This window comes from Papilio xuthus, unplaced genomic scaffold, assembly GCF_000836235.2.
Source record: "Papilio xuthus unplaced genomic scaffold, Pxut_1.1 DF827680.1, whole genome shotgun sequence".
In the NCBI taxonomy this organism is placed as follows: Eukaryota; Metazoa; Arthropoda; class Insecta; order Lepidoptera; family Papilionidae; genus Papilio; species Papilio xuthus.
The window spans coordinates 1,786,504-1,807,376 of NW_013530969.1; the positions used below are offsets into that span (position 1 = coordinate 1,786,504).

Consider the following 20,873-nt stretch of genomic DNA (forward strand, 5'->3'; position numbering starts at 1 on the left):
TCTAGGAAGTAGCCGCTAGATGATTCGTTAGACGTTCCGGGCGGTGACCAAGAGCCGTAAGAACCGTAACCGCCGGGTCCGAACTTCTGAAACAAATACTTTATTGAAATCCTGTAAGAAAAACTTACCAACCAAGCTACAAGAACCTTAAATGAAATAATTTATTTTTTTTTTTTTTTTTATTTATTATACAAAAACTTCACATAAACAAATTAAACATCGGTTAGACAGTAGTACTAAAAACCCACAGGGTTTAGGTGTACTTACTGGTCGCTTATTAATTTATAAGATCAGCAAATTTAACAAATACAGACGTTATTAACCATTTCACAATTATATAATATATAAACAAAAAGAACAGAGATTAAACGGTTTTTTTTCAGACTATAGTAGAAAGACAAAAAAGCGAAACAAAAGAAAAGTAGATATATAAAACAATTGATTGTTAAGTTGCAATAAATATAAGCTATTTATTTAGAAGTGCCGATTTCAAAATTCTTTTACATTTTTCTGGTTTCTTAACGATTTGGTCATGCACGGCGCTTTCCAGATCGTTGAGCAGCTGCGGCAGGAGATACTGCCAAGTTCGCATACCATAGGCATTATTATAAGTGGGTAATTTATATTTGGGAGAATTAGGTAGATTTCGTAACTGATTTGGCCTTAGATTTTGTTTTAATTGTGGTAAGTTATTTATTTCATCACAAATAGTATATAATTTAGTTTTTTTATGAATATCTAAAATTTTACAGTGATGAAAAATTTTCTGATCATTGTATGTTTCTTTTAATTTCTTTGGTATAATTGTTTTAAGTATTTTAAGTTGCAACAAATATATATTATTTATATAACTACAGTATGTTCTGCCGTAACTGCTCAATCCGTATCCTATGACAGCATCGGCCAGTGCATTATACAACATCCTCAAAATCTTATAAGGCAATTTATGTCTAAGCAGGGACAATCTAGAAAGAACTGATCTTAACTTATTACAAACATAGTCGATATGTGGCTTCCAGTTAAGTTTACAGTCTACAATAAGGCCTAGATATTTATGTTCCTTGACAATTTCAATTAAGGTACAATCATTATTGCACATGGGTGTTTGTCGGTGTAAGCATTGGTGTGAATGAGCTGTTAAGGAAGGTTTGACTAATGATTTAATATGGGAGGAATGTATGTGCATGAGCTTAGTTTTTTCATGGTTTATAACCAAGCCTACATCGTGAGCCCATTTACATAACAAGTCAAAGTTTACTTGCATTTTATTTATAGCGTTCGCTAGGCAATGATCAGCTATGACAATGCAAGTATCATCCGCAAATTGGTATACAGAGCACTCAGTTAATACATTGCACATGTCGTTACAATATAATAGGTATTCTATCGGCCCGAGTACCGAACCTTGAGCGGTTCCTTCTTCGGTCGGTATAAAGTTACTAAACACATTATTTATTTTTAATGTCGTTAATCGATTGTGATGATAATTTTTAAATAAATCTAAAAGAGGTCCCTGAATGCCATTTTGTTCGAGTTTCTCATATAAAGTAGGAAATTTTAAAGTTTCAAATGCCTTACTAAAATCTATAAATAACGCAAGTACATGATTCTTATCATTTAGGCAGCAATTAACTTCATTCGTGAATTTACATAGTAATTGCGTTGTGTTTTTATTTTTTTGGAAACCATATTGACGTACGTCTATTATTTTGTTGTTAACTAGATATTTGTACAATTCACTGCCAATATACTTTTCTATAATTTTATCTATACAAGAGAGGATTGTGATTGGCCTATAGTTATTAAAAACATTGAAAGCACCCTTTTTGTGTACTGGTCTTATTACACCAATTTTTAACTTGTCTGGATAACTACTTTTCGCTATACATACATTTATGAGATGTGTAATAACAGGACTTAATTGTTCACTTATGTACTTAATGTCCGAGGCACGTATGCCGTCATACCCTGGACTTTTTTTACAGTTCAGGTGTTTAATTATATTCTCAACGACCTTGATTTTAGCCTTTTTTAATCTCATCGCACTTTCGGGCTGATTAATATAATTATATTCTTTTAACAATGGATTATTACAAGAATAGCTAATATTTTTTACATTATTTCTGAACTCTTGAGCAAAATCATTTACTAGGTCTTCTAACTTATAATTGGAAAAGGACTTTGTAATTGTGTCATCTAACGATTTAGTTTTTTTGCCACATAATTTATTTATAATTTGCCACAATCTTATTGGGTTATAAAAATTTGTCTGTACATCTTTTTTTATAGCGCTATTTCTTAAATTGTTAATATATTTATTAGTTTTATTTCTATATCTATTATATAATAATTTGTTTTCTTTATTACTTACATCTTTTAACCAAATTTTTAGCAACTCTTTTCGTTTAGCACACATATAAAGCATTCTGTTATTTACCCAATTACAAAGTCCACGTTTGTTTAATTTTATGTTACAACTATACTTGCATTTATCATAAACAAAGTTAAACTTCTCAATTATTACTTTCAAAACGTCGTTAGGGTCTTCGTATGTAAGCGCCGGACTCCAGTCAATATCGCGCAATAGAGATTGGACTTTATTAATATCATATTTGAGTATGTTTTGCCTGTTACGCACTAAGCTGCGGCTATCTGCAATTACTAAACCGTTTATGAAGTGATCGGCGAGCGCATTGTTTACAACTGCAGTTTTTATGAATCGTTCGGTGTTATTATGTAAAAACGACGCGCGGATAAAAATATGATCTATGCATGTCTTAGTAACATGTTCATTTCTTAATTCCACTCGCGTATATTGACTGATACCCGACTCTAATCCTAACTCGCTCAATACATTTAAATATTGTGATGTAAGAGTGTTACATTGTGATAAATCAATATTCATATCACCTATAAGCACATAATTGTCATTATCTGGGGATGACCTAATTAGCCGCGACAGTTCGGAAATAAAAAATGACTTACTTAAGTTCGGCGGCCTGTACACCACACAGATGTCAGTCTTGTAGTCATAACTTGTAGTTATCGTACCTGTGATACACTCGAACGAAATAGTAGATGTAGGTGTTCTGTTGAATTTTAAACTATTATGCACATATAGAATAACTCCGCCGCCTCTTCTCTTGTCACGCAATTCCCAATACATTTCGTAATTTTCTAGCTCAAATAAATTAGTGTAATCATCTGAGACATTCGCTTCTGTTATAGCGATAATACTTATAATTTTCGTGCTATTTGTTACAATGTAATCTAGTTGAGAGAAGTTCTTGATCATGGATCTAATGTTTACATGTAAGACAATTAGTGAGTTTGATTTAATATATGACGTGTTGTTTATGAAATCATTCCAGCTGTCCTGATTAGTTTCTTCTATATTAGCGGTTCATTGGGTATTATTTTGATTTTTTAACGTCGTCTCCAGCCCTTCGATATCCTCGGTAGATCTGATAATATGTGGTTTGTCTGTCTCTGTACGTCTAGCGAAGATTGATCCTTTCTTGTACCAAACGAACTTACACAAACCGTTACGCAGGAGGGTTTCCTTAGCTTTCCATAGTAAGTAAGAGTTACTTGGTGTTAGCGATTCGCGTATCTGTATTCTTGATTCCTCACCGCGTCCTATGTCTTTGCAGCTCATGTTGGTATTCCTTGCAGAGCTCAGCCATTTATTTTCTTCGCCGTGTGATAGGACAACCACGATAGGGGTGGGATTAGTGCTATTTGAGTTCCGTTTGTTAACCTTTTTTCGGTAGGCCTCTAGAATAGCGTCTTGTCTTTGGTTTAATTTTGAACATATTAATTTCGCGATAGACATAATATTTTCGTCCTTCTGCTCTTGTACACCATGGATCTCGAGACGGTTGCTCAATATGTTTTGAGAAATCGCATTTATTTTTTGTTCTAACACTTCGTTTTTAAGGTTTAAATTTTTGCATGTATTTTTATATTCGTTTACTTGATTTTCGTAATGTTTCATTTTTGCTTCGTATTCGTCTATTTTATCGGAATAAAATTGTAAGATGCTTTGTAGCTCTTTTTGTACAGTTTCTTTTATATCCTTACGTATTTCATACATTATATTTTTAGTAATTTTTTGAATTTCCTGCGGCGACCCGAGTGTGTTTTCGGTATCGGTGAGTTCTTCTTCGGGATCCGGCATGATAAAAGAGACGCGCTTGGGCCTGGCGCCATCGCTGCACGAACAGCACTTCCACTCCGCGTAGTCGGTTTTAAACAGCATGTTGAGCTGCTCAGGGGACAGGTCGGCGCATACCCCGTGAATCCATTTCATACACTGAGCGCACTGCAATCCTGGGCACTTCTTGGTTACCAGTTTATTACATTTTACACACTTAACCATTTTTGCTTCAAAAATTTAATACACTACCGCGGGTACTTGTAAATAATTATGCGCGCTTCGACAACGTCTGTAATGACTCACTGACAGAAAGCGACTGGAAATGATAAAGCAATACTTTTATACAACTTAAACGTTATTTCCATAATTTGTTTTAAATATATTATATGAATAAAGCGTTTTATTGATATATAATGGTGTTGATTAAAAGCGGACAACGTACGCGATCGAGTTCATCCTGCAGCCAGGCGAGGAGCTGTCGCCAGCGACGGCGCGCCTCGATGTGGCTGTGCACGGTGCGCACGGCGGCCGGGGCGCGGCACATCACGCTCACCACCAGCTTCAGGCAGGCGTACGCGCGCTTCTGGTAGTGCCCGCGCGCGCGTATCGCCGTCTCCAGCAGACCCGGTCGTTCCTCCGAAATTCCCTATATACGACAGATAAGAAATTGAACAAATCCTACAAATACCTGTCAGCTGTTGTGTGATTACAATAATGTATTTTAAATTCAGAGTCCCCACCGGGGTATGTAGTTTTTCAACCGACGCAGGCTATAGTTAATTGAATTGCCTACCTTAATTGCATTCTGTATGCGAATCTGCTGCCAGCTGTCCTCCAAGAGCAGCAAAGCGGAGAGGGCTTCGGTGTGGCGGCGCAGCTCGTGGCAGTAGGCATACGCCATCTGCCACAGAAGCTCGGAGAGCGCGACCCGCGACCAACCCGCGTTCTCCCAGCAAAGGAACTGCAGCAAGCGCACCCCCTCCTCGCACCCGCAACACTCTTCAGTCAGCTTTTTCACGTACGTACTATACAGAAATTCATAATTTAATTTAATGGCGCACATGTCAAAAAAACAACAAATAGAACATATAGTATTAACTTTTTTTTCTATCTTACTAATATTATAATCTTACTTATATATCTTACTAATATTATATAAATACGAATGTTCAGATAGATGGATGGAAAATTATTTAAAGATATCTCTAGAACGGCTGAATGGATCTCGATGAAATTTGGTATACATATACAACATAGTTGTTCTTCACACATAGGCTACAAATTATTTTTTTAATTCCGCGCGGAGTCACGTGCAATAGCTATTATAACAAAGTATGAATGATACTGACCCAGTCCTGTTGTAGAGCAGTTCGGCGACGACCGGCGATAGCGGGGGCCTCACTGCGTGGGCGTGGTGTGCGGGCAGCGGCTCCCCGTAAGGGTTGGGGAGAGCCTCCTCACCGGCACTCAGAGATTGGCAGTGCATGCTTACGTCGCAGCAGCGCGCCAGCACGCACACCACCTTCACATGACAGAGCGCTTTACTTTGTATAGTAGACGCAGCAATACAAACCACTAACATAACGTTATAAACAAAAGCATAACATTTAAAAGTCAAAAGATTTTTTAATTAGGATTTTTAATTCACTACTTTTTTATATTCTCTGCATTTTATAAACTTACCTGATGCACTTTCGCTGAATCTGGGTATTGATGCTTTCCGGCCGTAACAATATTGTCATCCATGCAAAGCGTTAACACGACATCTAGTATTTTTAACTGCAAAGAAATGATTGATTTATAATAAAAAATGTATATAAAAAAATAGATAAGATGGGAGTTTACTACTCACGCGCAGTAGTTGTTGCTTCTCGTTGTAGCCGAGAACGGCGTACGCGTGGAAGAGATTGAACAGCAGCGGCAGGTTACGGTGCTGGTGCGCATCCACGTGCTGCGGCGCCGCCAGCGCGCGCACCGCGCACATCACCTGGTCGGACAGCGAGCCCGCCTCGTCCGGCGTCGTCCACGACCCCCACCCGCCGCTCACTGCAAATACAATCAACAAAATATTTAAAACTCTTGATTTATATAAAATAAACCAATAGATGAGAAAATTACAATTTTCCTATGAAACCCTTAGATTGAATACAAATGGAATCTTCAAGACTGTGTAGGTCAGGTCACAAATGAATGGACGACAGTCGTGCAAAAATAATATCAGAGAATTGTTATCGCGATATGAGCAGGCATGAATTCAAAATCAACATCTAATTTGATGTTGGCTGTTATTCGGCATATAAGCCAGTTATGGTCCTATAATCTAAAGGAGTTATTTAAGATTTATGCTTTACCTGGCGGGTCTTGAAATGCGAAATGTGCTAGAAATACTAAAATCTTCATGAACACCAGACGTACTTCGACAGAGGGACATGTCAGTAGATAATCGCATAATCTAAAAATGAAATGACATGTAAGATTAATAAAGTAAAACGACTGCAATAAATGACAACATTTTGAAAAGAATATAACCTGTGGGGATATTTGAAGAGATCCCCAGCGAACCACACACGAACAGTTTGGGAACATCGCAAGTGCTGGCACACAATTTCATGCCTGAAACACAAAGTTATTAGTACATCAAAGAATCAAATGCAGCTCTTATTACAATAATAGGATGCTATCCATACCAATCTGAAGCTGGACCCCGCAAGGTTTTCTTTGTATGAAATCCGACTTGGAAAAGGAATTTCGTAGCCAACTGCACAGCCAACATCGACATTTCTTCGTGTTCTTGAGCCTTTTAGATATTGAAAGGTTACATTAAACCTTACATCCCACATTAAACGTACGACCGACCAACTTGTTTCTTTTAAGTAATAATTAACTTACCCATACAGCACTTTGTGACCCCGGCAGCACTTGCAGACGCATGCAGCACAGTTTCTTCATAAAATTGAAATGTTCCAAACTGAACTGGTCTTGATTGTGACAGAACGCGATGTTACTGCGACGTACTGACTGCCAAATCGGTTTCGGAAGGGTAGTTTCTCTATAAGGTTTTATTAATTGTAAGTACCCCTAATCATTTATATAATAATTCACAATAAGTTTTTAATTCATAAGCAGTATACTCACTTGAGCGTCATACTTTTCATAGATTGTTCTAGTGTGGGTGTGTCAATGGTGTCCTTCCTGGTGTAGAATAACATGTAAGCATTCCACCATCTCTTTTGTCTCTTGTATGAAACCCGCTTTACTGCCGAATCAAACACCTGGAATATGAAAGTAAGTTGAAAGTTCGATTCTTTTGAAATACAAGCTATGATAAAATTTACTGTGTTTTTTTAGGAGGTATTCTACAGAGTTTTTTTTAACTAATTAATGATCTTTGACTCAGCTTGCAATTTAAAGTGGAAGTAAAAACTATTGTTGCCTACTTCGCTCATGTACTCGCCGCCGAAGCACTGCGCCTTCATCTCCTCGTCGTCGTGCATGCCGCACTCGGACACGTCGCCGTCGTCCATCTTCACCCACCGACCGCTCTCGCTGCCATTGTCGCTGCATCACATGTTACATTACTGTTATTTATTGACAAGCAAATTTGTTAATCTCAATATATAAACTTCGTTTTTCTATTACGAATTAAAGCTTATAAAAATAAAATAAAAACCATTGTAGAACTTTTTCAAGAGTAAAGATAAAATTAAAGTAAATACCGTAATAAAACATATGAATAGTAATGTCCGCCGGATGCCTGTCCCGAGTGCACCACGATGCCGCTGAGCTGATAATGAGTCTCCGGTGTCTGCTCCTCGCCGCCGTCCCACAGCGTCGCGTCTCCCTCAGCCCGCGCCAAGCCCCACGCTGACACAAGCGTAACAATTATTTAATTTTCATAAACAATAACTATATCTTGTTACTCTTTTGCAATCAAATTAGAATGGAAACAATAGAAAACTATATTGTTACGTAGACATATTCAGTACCTGTGTATGGCTCGACGTCCAGTTCTCGCGGGAACTCGAAATAGTCATTGAATTTGATTGCACACACTTTCTCAAAATCGTATTCGAATCTTTTGAGTTGTATGACTAACACTGGAGGCAATTTGTTAAGACACAGCCTCTTTACTGTTACCACCTGTTAACAAATAAAAAAATTATATATAACATTTTTGAATAAGGTAAAAATATACGGTATTAAAATATTCCTTACCTTTTTACTACATTTATCACAATAATAAGCATCGGCACCTTCTAGCAATTCCCCGCGAACGTAAGCTTCGAGGGATTCCTGTAAGCGAGACATATTTCTGATGTCCAAAGAAACAACGCTAAAAGGTTCCTCTTTGCAATATCTGAAAAAATATATTTCTTTTTATTATAACATATTTTATTTTAACATATTAATGCAATTTTCATTGTTATTTTTAATTCTTAAAACATAACATGTCAAAGCTGTTATCAAGTATGGAATGCAATACCTGTGAGGGCAACCTTTGCAGATTTTCTGGTCAGAATATGTTCCTCCCATAGTTTTAGCCATTAACTGTTCTTGTCCTAACGTCTTCAACGCTTCATCGAGTGATTCTACGAGGGACATGAAGAATTCAACCGCGTCTTGTTGCTCGCGTAAATTAACCGGCTCACCTTGAAGTCTGTAAGCAGAATTAATCTGTTTACCTCTTTTAATCTGCAGTGAAATAAAAATTAGAACAAATTATTACGTACTTAAAATGCGCCCAGAGACCTCTGGGTACGTAATACTGCAATTTGCTATATTGTAGATGTGCAAATATGGCTTGTACTTGTTTTAATATTGTAAGGTTGTAATCACCGGAATTCTGTAAGAAAAAAAAATAGATTTCAGTTAAGTGACTCTCTCGACGAGTTAATAATAATTTAGAAGTTAAATAAAAAAGAAAGACATCGAACCTCAGTATTATTTTCTATCAGACTGTGATGTTGTAAATCTCCAGAAAAATCTTCATTCGGATCTGTAGCAGCTCCTGTTAATTAATGTCCTTTTTTAATAAATTATTTATCGGCATAGAATAATGATAACATCAGGCATTTTAACCGAGCTACAGTCAAAACAAGGGTATCTAAGCCGATAGACGCTGCTTTCGCGGTTAGTTCCGTCAGAAAATATGTAAAACCCAAATGAGCATAAAAGAAAAAAACACGAAATTAAGGATACATTACAAAAATGATCTTATGACACTTTTTCACATTTACAAAGTTGCGTTAGCGATCTGCCAAAATTTAGTTTGACTTTTGCCCATCAATTCCAATGTCCATGTCAGTCTATAGTTGGTAAGGCACAAATCAGTCTTGTATCTATGTGGATAATACAAGAAAAGGTAGGGGAGAGACCTTGCACGGAGAGCAGCACGTCCCTCACGGCGCGCACGCAGTACAGCTGCTGTAGTACGGAGTTCATGTAGCACGTGGCACCCGCGTTCTTCAAACCCACCAGCCCCGCCGGCGGCCGCGGACCCACGCTCGGCATGTACTCCCACTCAGACAGTGGGATGTTCTTATCTAAGATATTAAAATATATATAAAATTTATATGGTTTACTAGATCTGAATCATGGTATAATTCTTTGTGCTGATTTAACAATCCTGATATAGTGATAAAGTTCAAGGGTGGCTACGTAAGTTTGTAGTAACAATGGTAAGTACCACAATAAAACATCATTTCGAGGAGTTGTGCGACGGCCGACATATTTGGCACGCAGCCGTGCACAAGCGCCAGCAGTAGGTCGGCGGCGGCAGTGGCAGCGCCCGGCGTGCGGCACAGTGGCGGTGCCGGCTCGCGGGGCCCCTCGCCGTCTCCATCGCCGTCCGCGTCACCCATTTGGCACCATGCCCAAGAGTACGGCCACAGGAACTCCGTCATCACCTCCTGGAATTATACCGCTCATAAAATTAACCATATTTTACACAGAAATGATAACAGATTATTATATTTTTTTACCTTTATAAGTCCAGCATCTTTATGATCCGGGTGAGCGCCATACTGGAATTTCACTTGGGTTGGAACATGGTTGAACAGCTCTTTGGTTAAATTAAGATGTCCTTCTAAAAGTGTGTCGTCGACCAGTTCCGGATTAGCACGAATCGTGCGTAACCAATTGACCTGAAAGAAAAAATTTAATTCTAAATTTACTTGGACTTAGTCGTATAGTTCATAACAACTTCACAAAAAGGTCTAGTAAATAATAAAAAAAATTCTAAATAGATTACAGATATTAGAAAATAAACAGTAGTAGCTACCTCATATGCTAGATCTTCTCTTGTGCGCGCCGTGGGTCCGGCCAGCGAGACGAGGCGGCATATGAGCTGCAGAAACTGCTGGGCGTGTCGCGCGTGTCGCTGCAACCTCGCGCCGCACGTGCCGCCAGCGCTGAGTACGCCCAGCGCGCCACGGGCCCCGCCCCCTCCGCCCCACGCGCACATCACCAACAGCTGCTCCGCGCACGACACGCGCACCTGCATACATATATACGGTGTCAACAAATGTCATCAACTACGATTTTTTGTTATCACTACGCAACGGTTTATCGCATTTAAACATAATGCATGAATGAAAAAAAAACTACTATTTTTTGTGTATACTTTGATTAAAATGTTCTATACCTGCGCGTTGGGGCAATCTATCATGAGGTAGAGAACACTGTCTTGCCACCAGGCTTCGTGTAGTAACATCTCTAGATGCCCTCCTCCCAGCGCCATGCAAATGGTCACCACCTCCATGCATTCTCGAACCACTGCAAGTAAACATTGAAAGTGTATAAAAATAAACTGTTAAAACTCAATTAAAATTTACCAAACAGCGATATGTAATGGCTATATTTAACGTATTAAAGTTACAAGTGACGTCGTCGGGGTGTACGGCGCCGATGACGTCGAAGGGCTGCGCGACGCAGTAGGCGAGCGTGTAGAGCGCGCGCACGGTCGCTATGGTGGGCAAGCGCCACCACAACAGCGACGTCACCGAGTCGCCCTCGTCACGGTTTGCTACCACCTGATGTTTGTACTGAATTAAACAAATATGAAAACATATTTCTAATTAAGCTACTTTTATTAACAACAAATTATAATACTATTGGGTCTTGTCCAATCATGACCATTACATTTTTGGTACAAATTACAATTATTAGCAAAATTTTAATATTTTAATATTTTAATCTGCTATAATATATTGAAAAGGAATTATACTATTCTATTGGAATGTTACTTAGCATGTCTCCCAAGCCATACAGACTTAAAATCAAATAGTGCTATAAAAAGAGTTTTGCTGTTTTTTTCATTAAAATTACCTGTTGAGCCAACATTTTTGATATTTTTTCAGCTATCGTTTTTACAATCAGTTCACAATTATGATTTGAGACCGTCTGTAGAGCTTCTCGTAAAATTGTAACATCCATTCTGCAACAAAAATATGTATATGGCAGTTTGAATATTTCACAGATTTATTTATTTATTATTATTCTTCATTCATTTATGCATACCTGAAGTCGTTGTCTAATGTAAGATCTGATCCATGGGGAGCTAATATTTCAAAAAGGTGTCCCAAAGTATAGAGTATTAACTTTACTAATCTCACTAATGATAAGTAGCCAACCCTGAAACAAAATACAAAAATATATCAAAAGTATAATCTTGTACAAAAATATTATTTCGCTAAAATATAATAATGTCTAATAATACCTTCTGGTATGAGATGCAGCACCATATAAAAAGTCTTTATCAGATAGGCTGAGCACTAATAATTGCGCCTTCTTGACGCAGGCCAACTGAAAATTGCGACTGCGCTCAAGTCTTGAGTCTGTCGATGGTAACACCATACTATGAAGTACCTACAAGAAAATATAATGAGGAAGATAATGCCATTTAAAATAATATTGTAGGTTTTAAGTGACACATACCTGCATATTATAAGCTACGGTAGGCGGAGCTGGTCCATACAACATATCCTTTAACTTGGAATCATCGCGACAAAGTAAGGCTTCAGTAAGTTTCTCAACCTAAAAGTTAATTTATTTATTGAAAGTAAAAGAATGTGAATTAAATCCTTAAAGATTCAAAGTTGAGTTAATACATACAGTTTGCTTGTGCGCAGGGCATATTTGGGAGATAAGATGTGCAGCTTCTGTCAACTGTGCATGTTTTTTAGTGATGCCAATATGTTCTAAATCTAATATAAACGGCAGGTACCAGGATCCTTGTGCGAACAACTGAAAAGTAAATTAGTTACTATGTGTACATTTGTAGTTGTAACCAAATATATAAAAACCATGCATCTAATAACTGAACTGATATGTATTTTGAATAATGTTTTAATCAGAACTTACGACACCAGGCAGCGCGTGTTCTGGAGTAGGCGTTGAGGGTGGTGATGAATTACTGGAATCGCTGCTTGACTCATTCGAAGAACCGCATCCACCACTTCCGCACACCGGTCCATCATACACCTTGAGAAAATAACGTATCATTAGAAAATTAAATTTTTGAAACAAGAAAAAAAAGAACTTGATTATATTCTTACCTTAGCTACAATCACTGTCTTGTCTCGTAGTGGAATTTGTGATAAGGTCTTCCTGTCATGAGATGAATCTAATATCTCACCATTGACATATAATTCAATTTTATTAATATACATTTCTAATTTCATATTACTATCTGCAGAACATTTTACCCTGAAATAAAAATAGAATACACTCATATAAAATAAATGCATTTTAAAGCCAAATTCATACAATTTCAAGTATATTACCTTCTTTGTACTGCAGACCTCAAAGTGTGTAGTGTTTCATTAGAATGTGAAATTAGCTCAATGTCGTCAATTTGTCTTTGACCAGTTTGAAAGTTAAATCTGATTGTAATAGTGCACTGGCGACCTCTGCCAGACCTGTAGATCGGTATTATTTGTCGGTCTGCGGAGAATCTTCTATCACATTCATTTATATATTCTTGTATGGCACGAAGTACTCTACACATTTTTGTACAAATTGCAGTAACATCTGAAAACAAGTTGTTAGTTGTAGATCTTGCTGTTTTCATTTGCACTTCCATTCATAGGGAGGATGGAAACAATGCGTGGACAATGAGTGTTTCATTGAACTTTACTTGGATGACCACTAGCAATTATTGCTATTTCAACCTGAGATTATTCGTTGTTGTCTCATTTTTTTTTATAACTGGCACTGGATATTCAATTTTACAATTTTAGAAAAAAAAATATTAGTCTCTATTTTAATATGTGCGATGTGCAATACCATGTTGTGAGTCCATCTCCTTCTGCAGGCGCTGCGTGCGAGCGCAGCACTGGGTGAGAAATGACTCGTGGTGATGCGCCGGCGACAGCTGAGGACCCGCGTACGTGCACACCTCGCGCAGCAGCTCGATGCCGCGGTTCGATATATCGTCATGGCATTCCGTTATCACCTACAATATTACACCATAAAAATTAAAAATTTAAACTAACAGATAATCAAACAATAAAAATGCCAACATGTACAATGCTTACCCTCCATAAATAATCTAAGCCTATGAGATCAGCGTCAATTATTAAAAAACTACGTCGCTTAATTTTAATTTTTCCTTCTTTGGAATTAACAGCTTTAAAAAATCTGTAAACAAAAACAATAAGTTAAAAATATTCTTTAAATATTAATGTTAACAGTAATAATTACCAACTTGCCTTTCAAAACATTTGATACCCGCATGAGTTAGTACATTGGGAGGCAATGTCATTATATTCTTTCTAAAAAATTGTAGATTGATATTTGGATCTAAATCAGGTTCTTCTCCCATCAGTTTGCTAAACCATCTAAAACATGCCTCCCGATCTCCAAGATGCGCTGGATTTTCTGCAAGGCATGTCCATATTTGCTTGGCCTGAAATTAAGTTCTTATTTGAAACAATTCTTTAATATTCGATGTGTAAATGTAGCTTGTTAGTTGTCGTTATACCTGTTCAGCACATAACCAAAGCTGGCCATCTTTAAGTAAAAATCTAAGAAAACCCAATCGTTCGTGAACTTGTGCCGCATGAGGATACCTGCCGTCGGGTAGCCAATTATCCCAGTCGATGGATCCCTCCTCTAAAAGTCAATAAAACAAATGTCATAGAGTTACAAATATTCCATACTTACGATTTGAATGGAATGTACCAACCTCGAAGTTTCTTCCGCACGCGATCCAAGTAATGTGTAAGGGAGTTTGCGACCAGTATGACTAGAGAGTGCTGCGTCTGCAGGCGGTCGATGAGCTCCTGGCGCGTGACATGCGGCCGCACGCCCGTGCCGCCGCCAGACTCGTACAGGCAACATATCTCGCGCATCATCTTCAACGCTGGCAAAACCCATTTCTCATTGTTCTTTAACTCTCCCACACATCTAAAATAATTCACAATTCACCAATTTTGTCATCATAAAAATGCATGATTAAAGTAAAATTAAAATAACAATGTATTCTAACTTATCGAGCCAAAGGGTCTTCTGTGCATCTCGGTCCTGACTACAGCTGTAATCCAATATCTTGTTGAGGTTAACCAATGCTACGTCCATTATCTCGGTGCAAACATCATCTGAGTGAGCTAGGTTCCAAAAAAGTACTAATACCTATAAAAGTAAATGATTATGATTACTCTTGTCCTTACAAAACAATTAAATCTTTTATTTTGTATACAATACCTTGTTTGCCATAACACCATCCTTATCATCTTCTGCTAGTCTTCTTATAACTTCTAAAAGCTTTTCACTTTGTTTCTTACTTGATGTCGCCCAACTTGCCTGAATATTTGTTAAAATTGTCAATAAAATTTAATATTTAACAAATAACCTATATATTTAAATCATAAATGGCATTATTGTGTGTGAAATTAACTTAAATTTTAACCATTAATATTAAGTGACAATAGAATTAACGATGAAATATGTTAGAATCTTACAATATTGTTTGATTGTATTTTTATTTTATTGATACTAGCCTTAAAACAATCAAAAAGGTGGTCCAGTTGATCCGGAGTAAAGTCCCACGCCAGCTTTGCTAGAAGATCATGTAAATTCTTTACAATAGCTTCATGTTTGCCCAGCTGAGCCCGCCATATTGCATCCAAGTCTTCATTGGTTAAAGCATTTTCTTTTATCAAAAATCTTAACATTTTTTCTAACCTCTCTACATACTGTGGCTGATGTAGTGAATCTCGTAAAACTATGTCCACTACTTTGTTCTCTCGAATCCAATTCTACAACATGTGATTATGTTTAAAAAAAATAGTTGAAAATAAATTTATCAAATTATGTGGAGAATATTTCTTACAGTAACAATTGTTGGTGTAAGCCATTCTGGTTTTGGTTGCTGTGATATTGTACTTATAAGTTGATTAATTTCATTTAGTGCTGACATCTTTCCATTAAATGATGACATCAGAAGTAATCTCAAGATCATTTTCAGTCTGAACATTTCTAATGCTGAAATTAAAACATGATTATTATATTCAATTGCCATATTCCAAATAAAATTATCTATACATAGATGTTCTCATATAACTACACATTACAATACATATAAAAAACATGTAAACAATAATAAATATAAGTTGCACATAAAATCACAGAGTTAATAACAGAGCAGTGATGATGAGTGGTCACAGTTACATACTGTGTAGCAGCACAGGGGTGGACACAAGACTGCGCCCCTAAGCAGCTACAGGGTGTGCAACTAGACCTAAGCTGTATCTTCACTTTCTTTTCATTCTTGACCTTTTCTGTTACACATGCAATTCCCTGTAATATTATCTTATCAAACTTCATAAAAATCTTAAGTTTAGTTCCATGTCATCTTTTGTTTTTAAAGTATTTTTTTTCTAAATATGTAACATTAATAATGGGAAATGTAAGCAAATGAATTACAACAATCATAATACACAGTAACAAGACAAGAAAGAAATCAATATGAACCAAAAACCTATAAGGCAATTACAATTCTTTTTCTGTTGAATAAAGGTATTCTCTAAATGCCTACAAAACTATCAATCCTACTCTTTCCACATCCAAATATTTTTCATTTTCTCTGAAAGTCCAATTTCAGCCATATTTACCAATAATTATAACAAACTTTTTATTATAAATATTACCATAAGACCCTATATATCATTATTATAATGAATATATATACTATATATAAAGACACATAATCTGTCAATTGAAATTGAACTTTTGATCTTATTAAAAATATAAGAAAACTTACACTTTAACAGGTTATGATGTTGGGGTATCTTCATTAGCAGACATTTGCAAGTTTTAATCAGACATGAGACACTATCTGTTTTATTTTCTGAGGCTCTGCCTTCCCTTTTCAATTCATCATCAGTAAGACTTTCCAACATTGTAGGTATGCATTCCTAAATGAAAATGGTTAGTTTGATTATTATAGTTAATTTACATGTACATATTTTGTTAACAGTAACAAAAAAATGTTTAACACTTACAATGATGGGTAAGAAATAAACTGTAATTGTATGTGGTGTCAGTAAGTCATAACATAGACTGAAAGGTCGCAGCAGTTGCCACACAGCAGCCACTCGAGTCTCCACACTCATTGACTGTTCCAATGATGAATATGGTTCACTTTTAGAAGATATTGTACTCTATAAACCAAATAATAAATTAATCAATAATCTAATTCATAAACAAAAAAAATAATTATTGCCAAATAAAAAGGTCATAAAAATTTACCTCTGTTATTTCTGAAGTTAATGGCAAAGTTTCTGTAACATCTACCTTATTGTTTTCTTCATATTCTTGTGTTTCTGTTATAATTTTTTCATCATAATTTACAGACATTGTTAGTTCAGACTTTTGATACCCCATTATAGATTCAAATCTTTCTCGTAGTTTCTCAAAACCACCAGCTTGACCAAAGCTATAAACAAAAAAAATTTAAAGTACAAGTCTTGAGTTTCATAAAACCCAGTCCATAAGATTTTAATATAATTGATAGAATTTTATAAATCATGGATATCACCTCCTCACTTAAATAGGTTTATCAATGCTCTTCTTCATGTATCTGAACACTTTTTCTAAGACCTACTGTTTTTGAAGTATAATCATGCAATATGTACCTAAGAACACTTCTAAGTATTTTAAAACTTACACATTAATAAGATGGACCAGCCATCCACGAGGGGCACGGTGATCTTGCGATCTTGCAAAAATTTCTGGTTCCTGACCAGAGCCTTGGCCCGAATTGCAAAGGTTTGTAACTGCCAAACCTTCACAGGTCCGAGACACATTAAATGTGTGAAATCTAGGTGAAATAAACATTATGTAAATTATATAATTAAAACAACAAGGTAAAACAATAACAAAATAAACACATACTTGTTACTTGGATTAAACGCCATAGACAATAAATGTAGAAATCTTGGATCGTCTAATTTCATGGCACATAGCTTCACTAGTTTCTCACAATTAGATCTGACACACTGCTGTATATTACTTTTCCAAGAAGCCACCGCATCATCTGTTAGGATCTTAGTAAATGCTAGAGTAAGAGCATCATTGTAAAATCTCTGACAATAAGGATTATTTACATCTTCACCTGGAAAATAAATTTTAAAAACATTAACTATTAACATACTGTCATAGATTTTCAAATTACCTTTTTAACTAATAATTAAAACATACCACTGACAGCCAGCTCAGTAGCAGCCAAGACAAGTGTTTCTAATTCTTGTTCAGGTAAAACTGGTACAACCCAACGTGGATGTGTTATTTTTTCTTCTAGAGCTTTAAGGTCAGCCTCGGGGAATGCCATCTACATAAACATAAAAAATTACGATGTGTTATATTATTTATACAATTATAATATAAGAAACTATTAGGAAACCACTTACCTCCCCGGGCATTTCTTCTTGTTCTTTCATTGAAATTGTCATTATTTTTTCATGTCTCTATTCATTGCCGCTTCTAGAAATGGATTTACAATTATTTTTTTACTTTCTTAAGCACTTGCATATCAATAATGAAAACAATATAATGTAACAGTAATTAATATCAATGTTATTTACTATTTCATTTAATTGAATAGTACAAAATTAATTACTGATTCTTTGGAAAACATTGAATTATTTATATTTTCTCATCGGCATTCGTAATAATTTTATGCATCTCTTTTGTATACATCTTGATAATTTCATGGGATGGAGTAATAAGTTAATTGTGACGTTACTTCAAATTTATTATGAATTGAATATCTTAAATCTACACTGCGCAAAAACGTGATTTGACTGTTCTTCTCCTGGATTATATACATATTTGGTAATCCTTAAATACACAGTATATTATTACAAATTTTAAAAAATCTAAATTGATTATCAAATGTTGGGAAGAAAACATAATCGATAATTTTGCAGAGACGATTTAGAATAAAATAACGATCATTTTTAGATTCTTCACACTACAAATTAGTCAATTTAAATGTATTCATTTTAACATACCGTTTAACATGTAGTTTTATAAGGAAAAGAAACAAATTCAAAATATATTTCGGATCAGCCGGCGCGACAAAATGGCGTCATACTTCTAAACAAGGCAGATTTACAAAACAAATTTTTACAAGTGTAGGAATACCAAAGCAGACAAGAATATATTGTACATATAAAGAAAATACATTTCTTACCTTCATCAAACGATTAATTTACGAAAAAGGAATTGAAATTAAAAATACAGTGCAAGACACTTTTTGACGTATGAACGAAAATAGATGATGAAAAATATATTGATGAAAGATAGAAGATACAGCCACAGAGTGCTTACATTGTAAAGGTATTGGACACAGACACTGACCTCCACGATATATCTATGAATACAGATATTTTCATTACTTGATAATTACTCACCTTTACGCACCGATAGAGTTCTGCTTATCGAAACATTACAAACATGTAAGCTATTTAAAATTATGCAGGTGTTACCGATATTTCATTTTCTAAAAATGTTATATGAATTATATATAATAGAGATTTGAACGGTCCGCAACATGATTTGACTATCAGGGTAGGAATCGGACCCTAAAATGAAAATAAAATATAATATTACAAAAGATAAATTGTAGCGTATTTAAAATTATATCTCAAATACCTAATTGTTAAATATCGTAATCGTAATTTGATCTTTGGTTGATATTGACAAATTTCTTTCTCAACTTTGATTTGATGTGGATGTCAAAGTCCGATTTAGTTTTGAACTTAATATGTATTATTGTATTACTACTAAATTAATTGTTATCATTTGCGTAGTCTTAATTTTTGTATAATAGTTTTACCTAAATAGATATTTTAGGTTATCCGACAATCTGTAAATATATAGTGGCAGTTGTAAATAAGAAGTCGTACTTCAATAACACTATGAATCCCAAGAGTCCAGAAGCCAGAAAACGTGAAGGAAATCCGTTTGATGGTCTCATTATCGAAAATACAGAAATTCTTGACAATGTCGAAAGTAGAAGTGCCTGTACTATCTGTGGAAAATCACGAATGTATTTTTGCTACACTTGTTTTGTTCCCGTTTCGCAGTTAGCCAGTCGTATCCCTATCTGTGCTGTAAGATGGCTACTTAATTTTTTTCGTATGTACTTGTTATTTCTTTTTATTTGTTAACGTTTAATACAATTTTTTCAGTTACCAATTAAAATTGATATCATTAAACATCGTAGAGAAATTGATGGAAAAAGTACTGCCGCACATGCAGCCGTATTAGCGCCTGGTCAAGTTCGTGTTTTTACTTATCCAGAAATACCTGAATATGACATCAAAAATGGCAAAACAGTTTTACTATATCCTGGAGCAGAAGCTGTTCCTGTATCCAATCTATTTTCCGGAAGACAACCTTTAAATACATATTCTCAAAAACTACTTTCACAATTACCCCCAGGGTATAATGTAGGTACTTTAATGACAAAAACATTGGAAGAAGTAGAAAACTTAGAAATATATCATGTAAGCCAATGGCCAGTTGACCGTGTTATTTTAATAGATAGTACATGGAATCAAAGTCGTGGTATATATGCAGATGAAAGATTACAAAAATTACCTAAAATAGTGCTAAAGAAGAGACCATCACAATTTTGGCGACATCAAAAAGGAAGTCCTCGTTGGTATCTTTCAACAATTGAAGCATTACATCAGTTATTATTAGAACTGCATTTATGTGCATGGGGTCGCAGTGAAACATATACATCTCATCTCACTTTGCAGTATCCAATACATAGGCCACACAACAATGACTCTTATTGTGTGCCTTATGCTGGCCAGTATGACAATTTACTCTTCTTTTTTAAATTTTTGTATGAAAAGCTACACAAACTTTATGATTCAGAAAATTTGTTAGCATATAAGAGACCTATGACATAATTTTTTTTAATTATAAAATTACAATGTGAAAAAAAGTATTTCGCATAATTATTTAACAAGTCTTACACCTCAACTAGCTAGTTCAAAAGTTACTTAACAACAAAAGCAATATTACTTCTGTTGCTAATATTAGCAGCACTCATTCACACAAATAATCCTAAATGGGGAAGTGACATGTCTTTCAATCTGCTGAATTATTGAGCCATCAATGGGTAAGGATAATTTTTCTTAAATTAAAAGATTTACATAAAAGCACGGCCAGATTTAATACAAATGAAAATCATTTA

The 20,873-nt window shown here is 35.6% G+C and overlaps 2 protein-coding genes across 2 annotated transcripts; one reads left to right on the forward strand and one right to left on the reverse strand.

The window, feature by feature from the left end:
* Positions 1-5: 5 nt before the first annotated feature.
* On the reverse strand, positions 6-18,973 carry faf (ubiquitin carboxyl-terminal hydrolase-like faf; the record flags this gene model as incomplete). The annotated part of the gene is made up of 49 exons (XM_013310968.1): positions 18,855-18,973; positions 18,070-18,142; positions 17,861-17,990; positions 17,555-17,774; positions 17,328-17,480; positions 16,910-17,096; positions 16,663-16,821; positions 16,422-16,575; positions 15,492-15,643; positions 15,160-15,417; positions 14,864-14,962; positions 14,649-14,791; positions 14,346-14,566; positions 14,142-14,272; positions 13,870-14,066; positions 13,696-13,798; positions 13,445-13,613; positions 12,943-13,189; positions 12,715-12,865; positions 12,521-12,640; positions 12,272-12,403; positions 12,095-12,193; positions 11,877-12,025; positions 11,678-11,791; positions 11,486-11,594; positions 11,037-11,202; positions 10,803-10,933; positions 10,440-10,655; positions 10,141-10,302; positions 9,846-10,068; positions 9,535-9,702; positions 9,094-9,167; positions 8,890-9,002; positions 8,643-8,816; positions 8,375-8,516; positions 8,146-8,299; positions 7,876-8,023; positions 7,597-7,717; positions 7,295-7,431; positions 7,049-7,208; positions 6,847-6,956; positions 6,689-6,772; positions 6,511-6,611; positions 6,012-6,205; positions 5,843-5,938; positions 5,509-5,681; positions 4,953-5,184; positions 4,602-4,805; positions 6-83 (listed from the first exon to the last, which is right to left on the reverse strand). Coding segments are annotated over exons 2-49 (7,200 nt in total), but the record flags the coding sequence as incomplete, so codon positions are not given.
* A 439-nt stretch (positions 18,974-19,412) lies between these two features.
* Positions 19,413-20,870, forward strand: LOC106117019 (DTW domain-containing protein 1). Its single transcript, XM_013311088.1, has 2 exons — positions 19,413-19,776; positions 19,855-20,870. The coding sequence occupies exons 1-2, from the start codon at positions 19,582-19,584 to the stop codon at positions 20,584-20,586; spliced, it is 927 nt and encodes a 308-aa protein (XP_013166542.1). The 5' UTR covers positions 19,413-19,581; the 3' UTR covers positions 20,587-20,870.
* Positions 20,871-20,873: the final 3 nt, after the last annotated feature.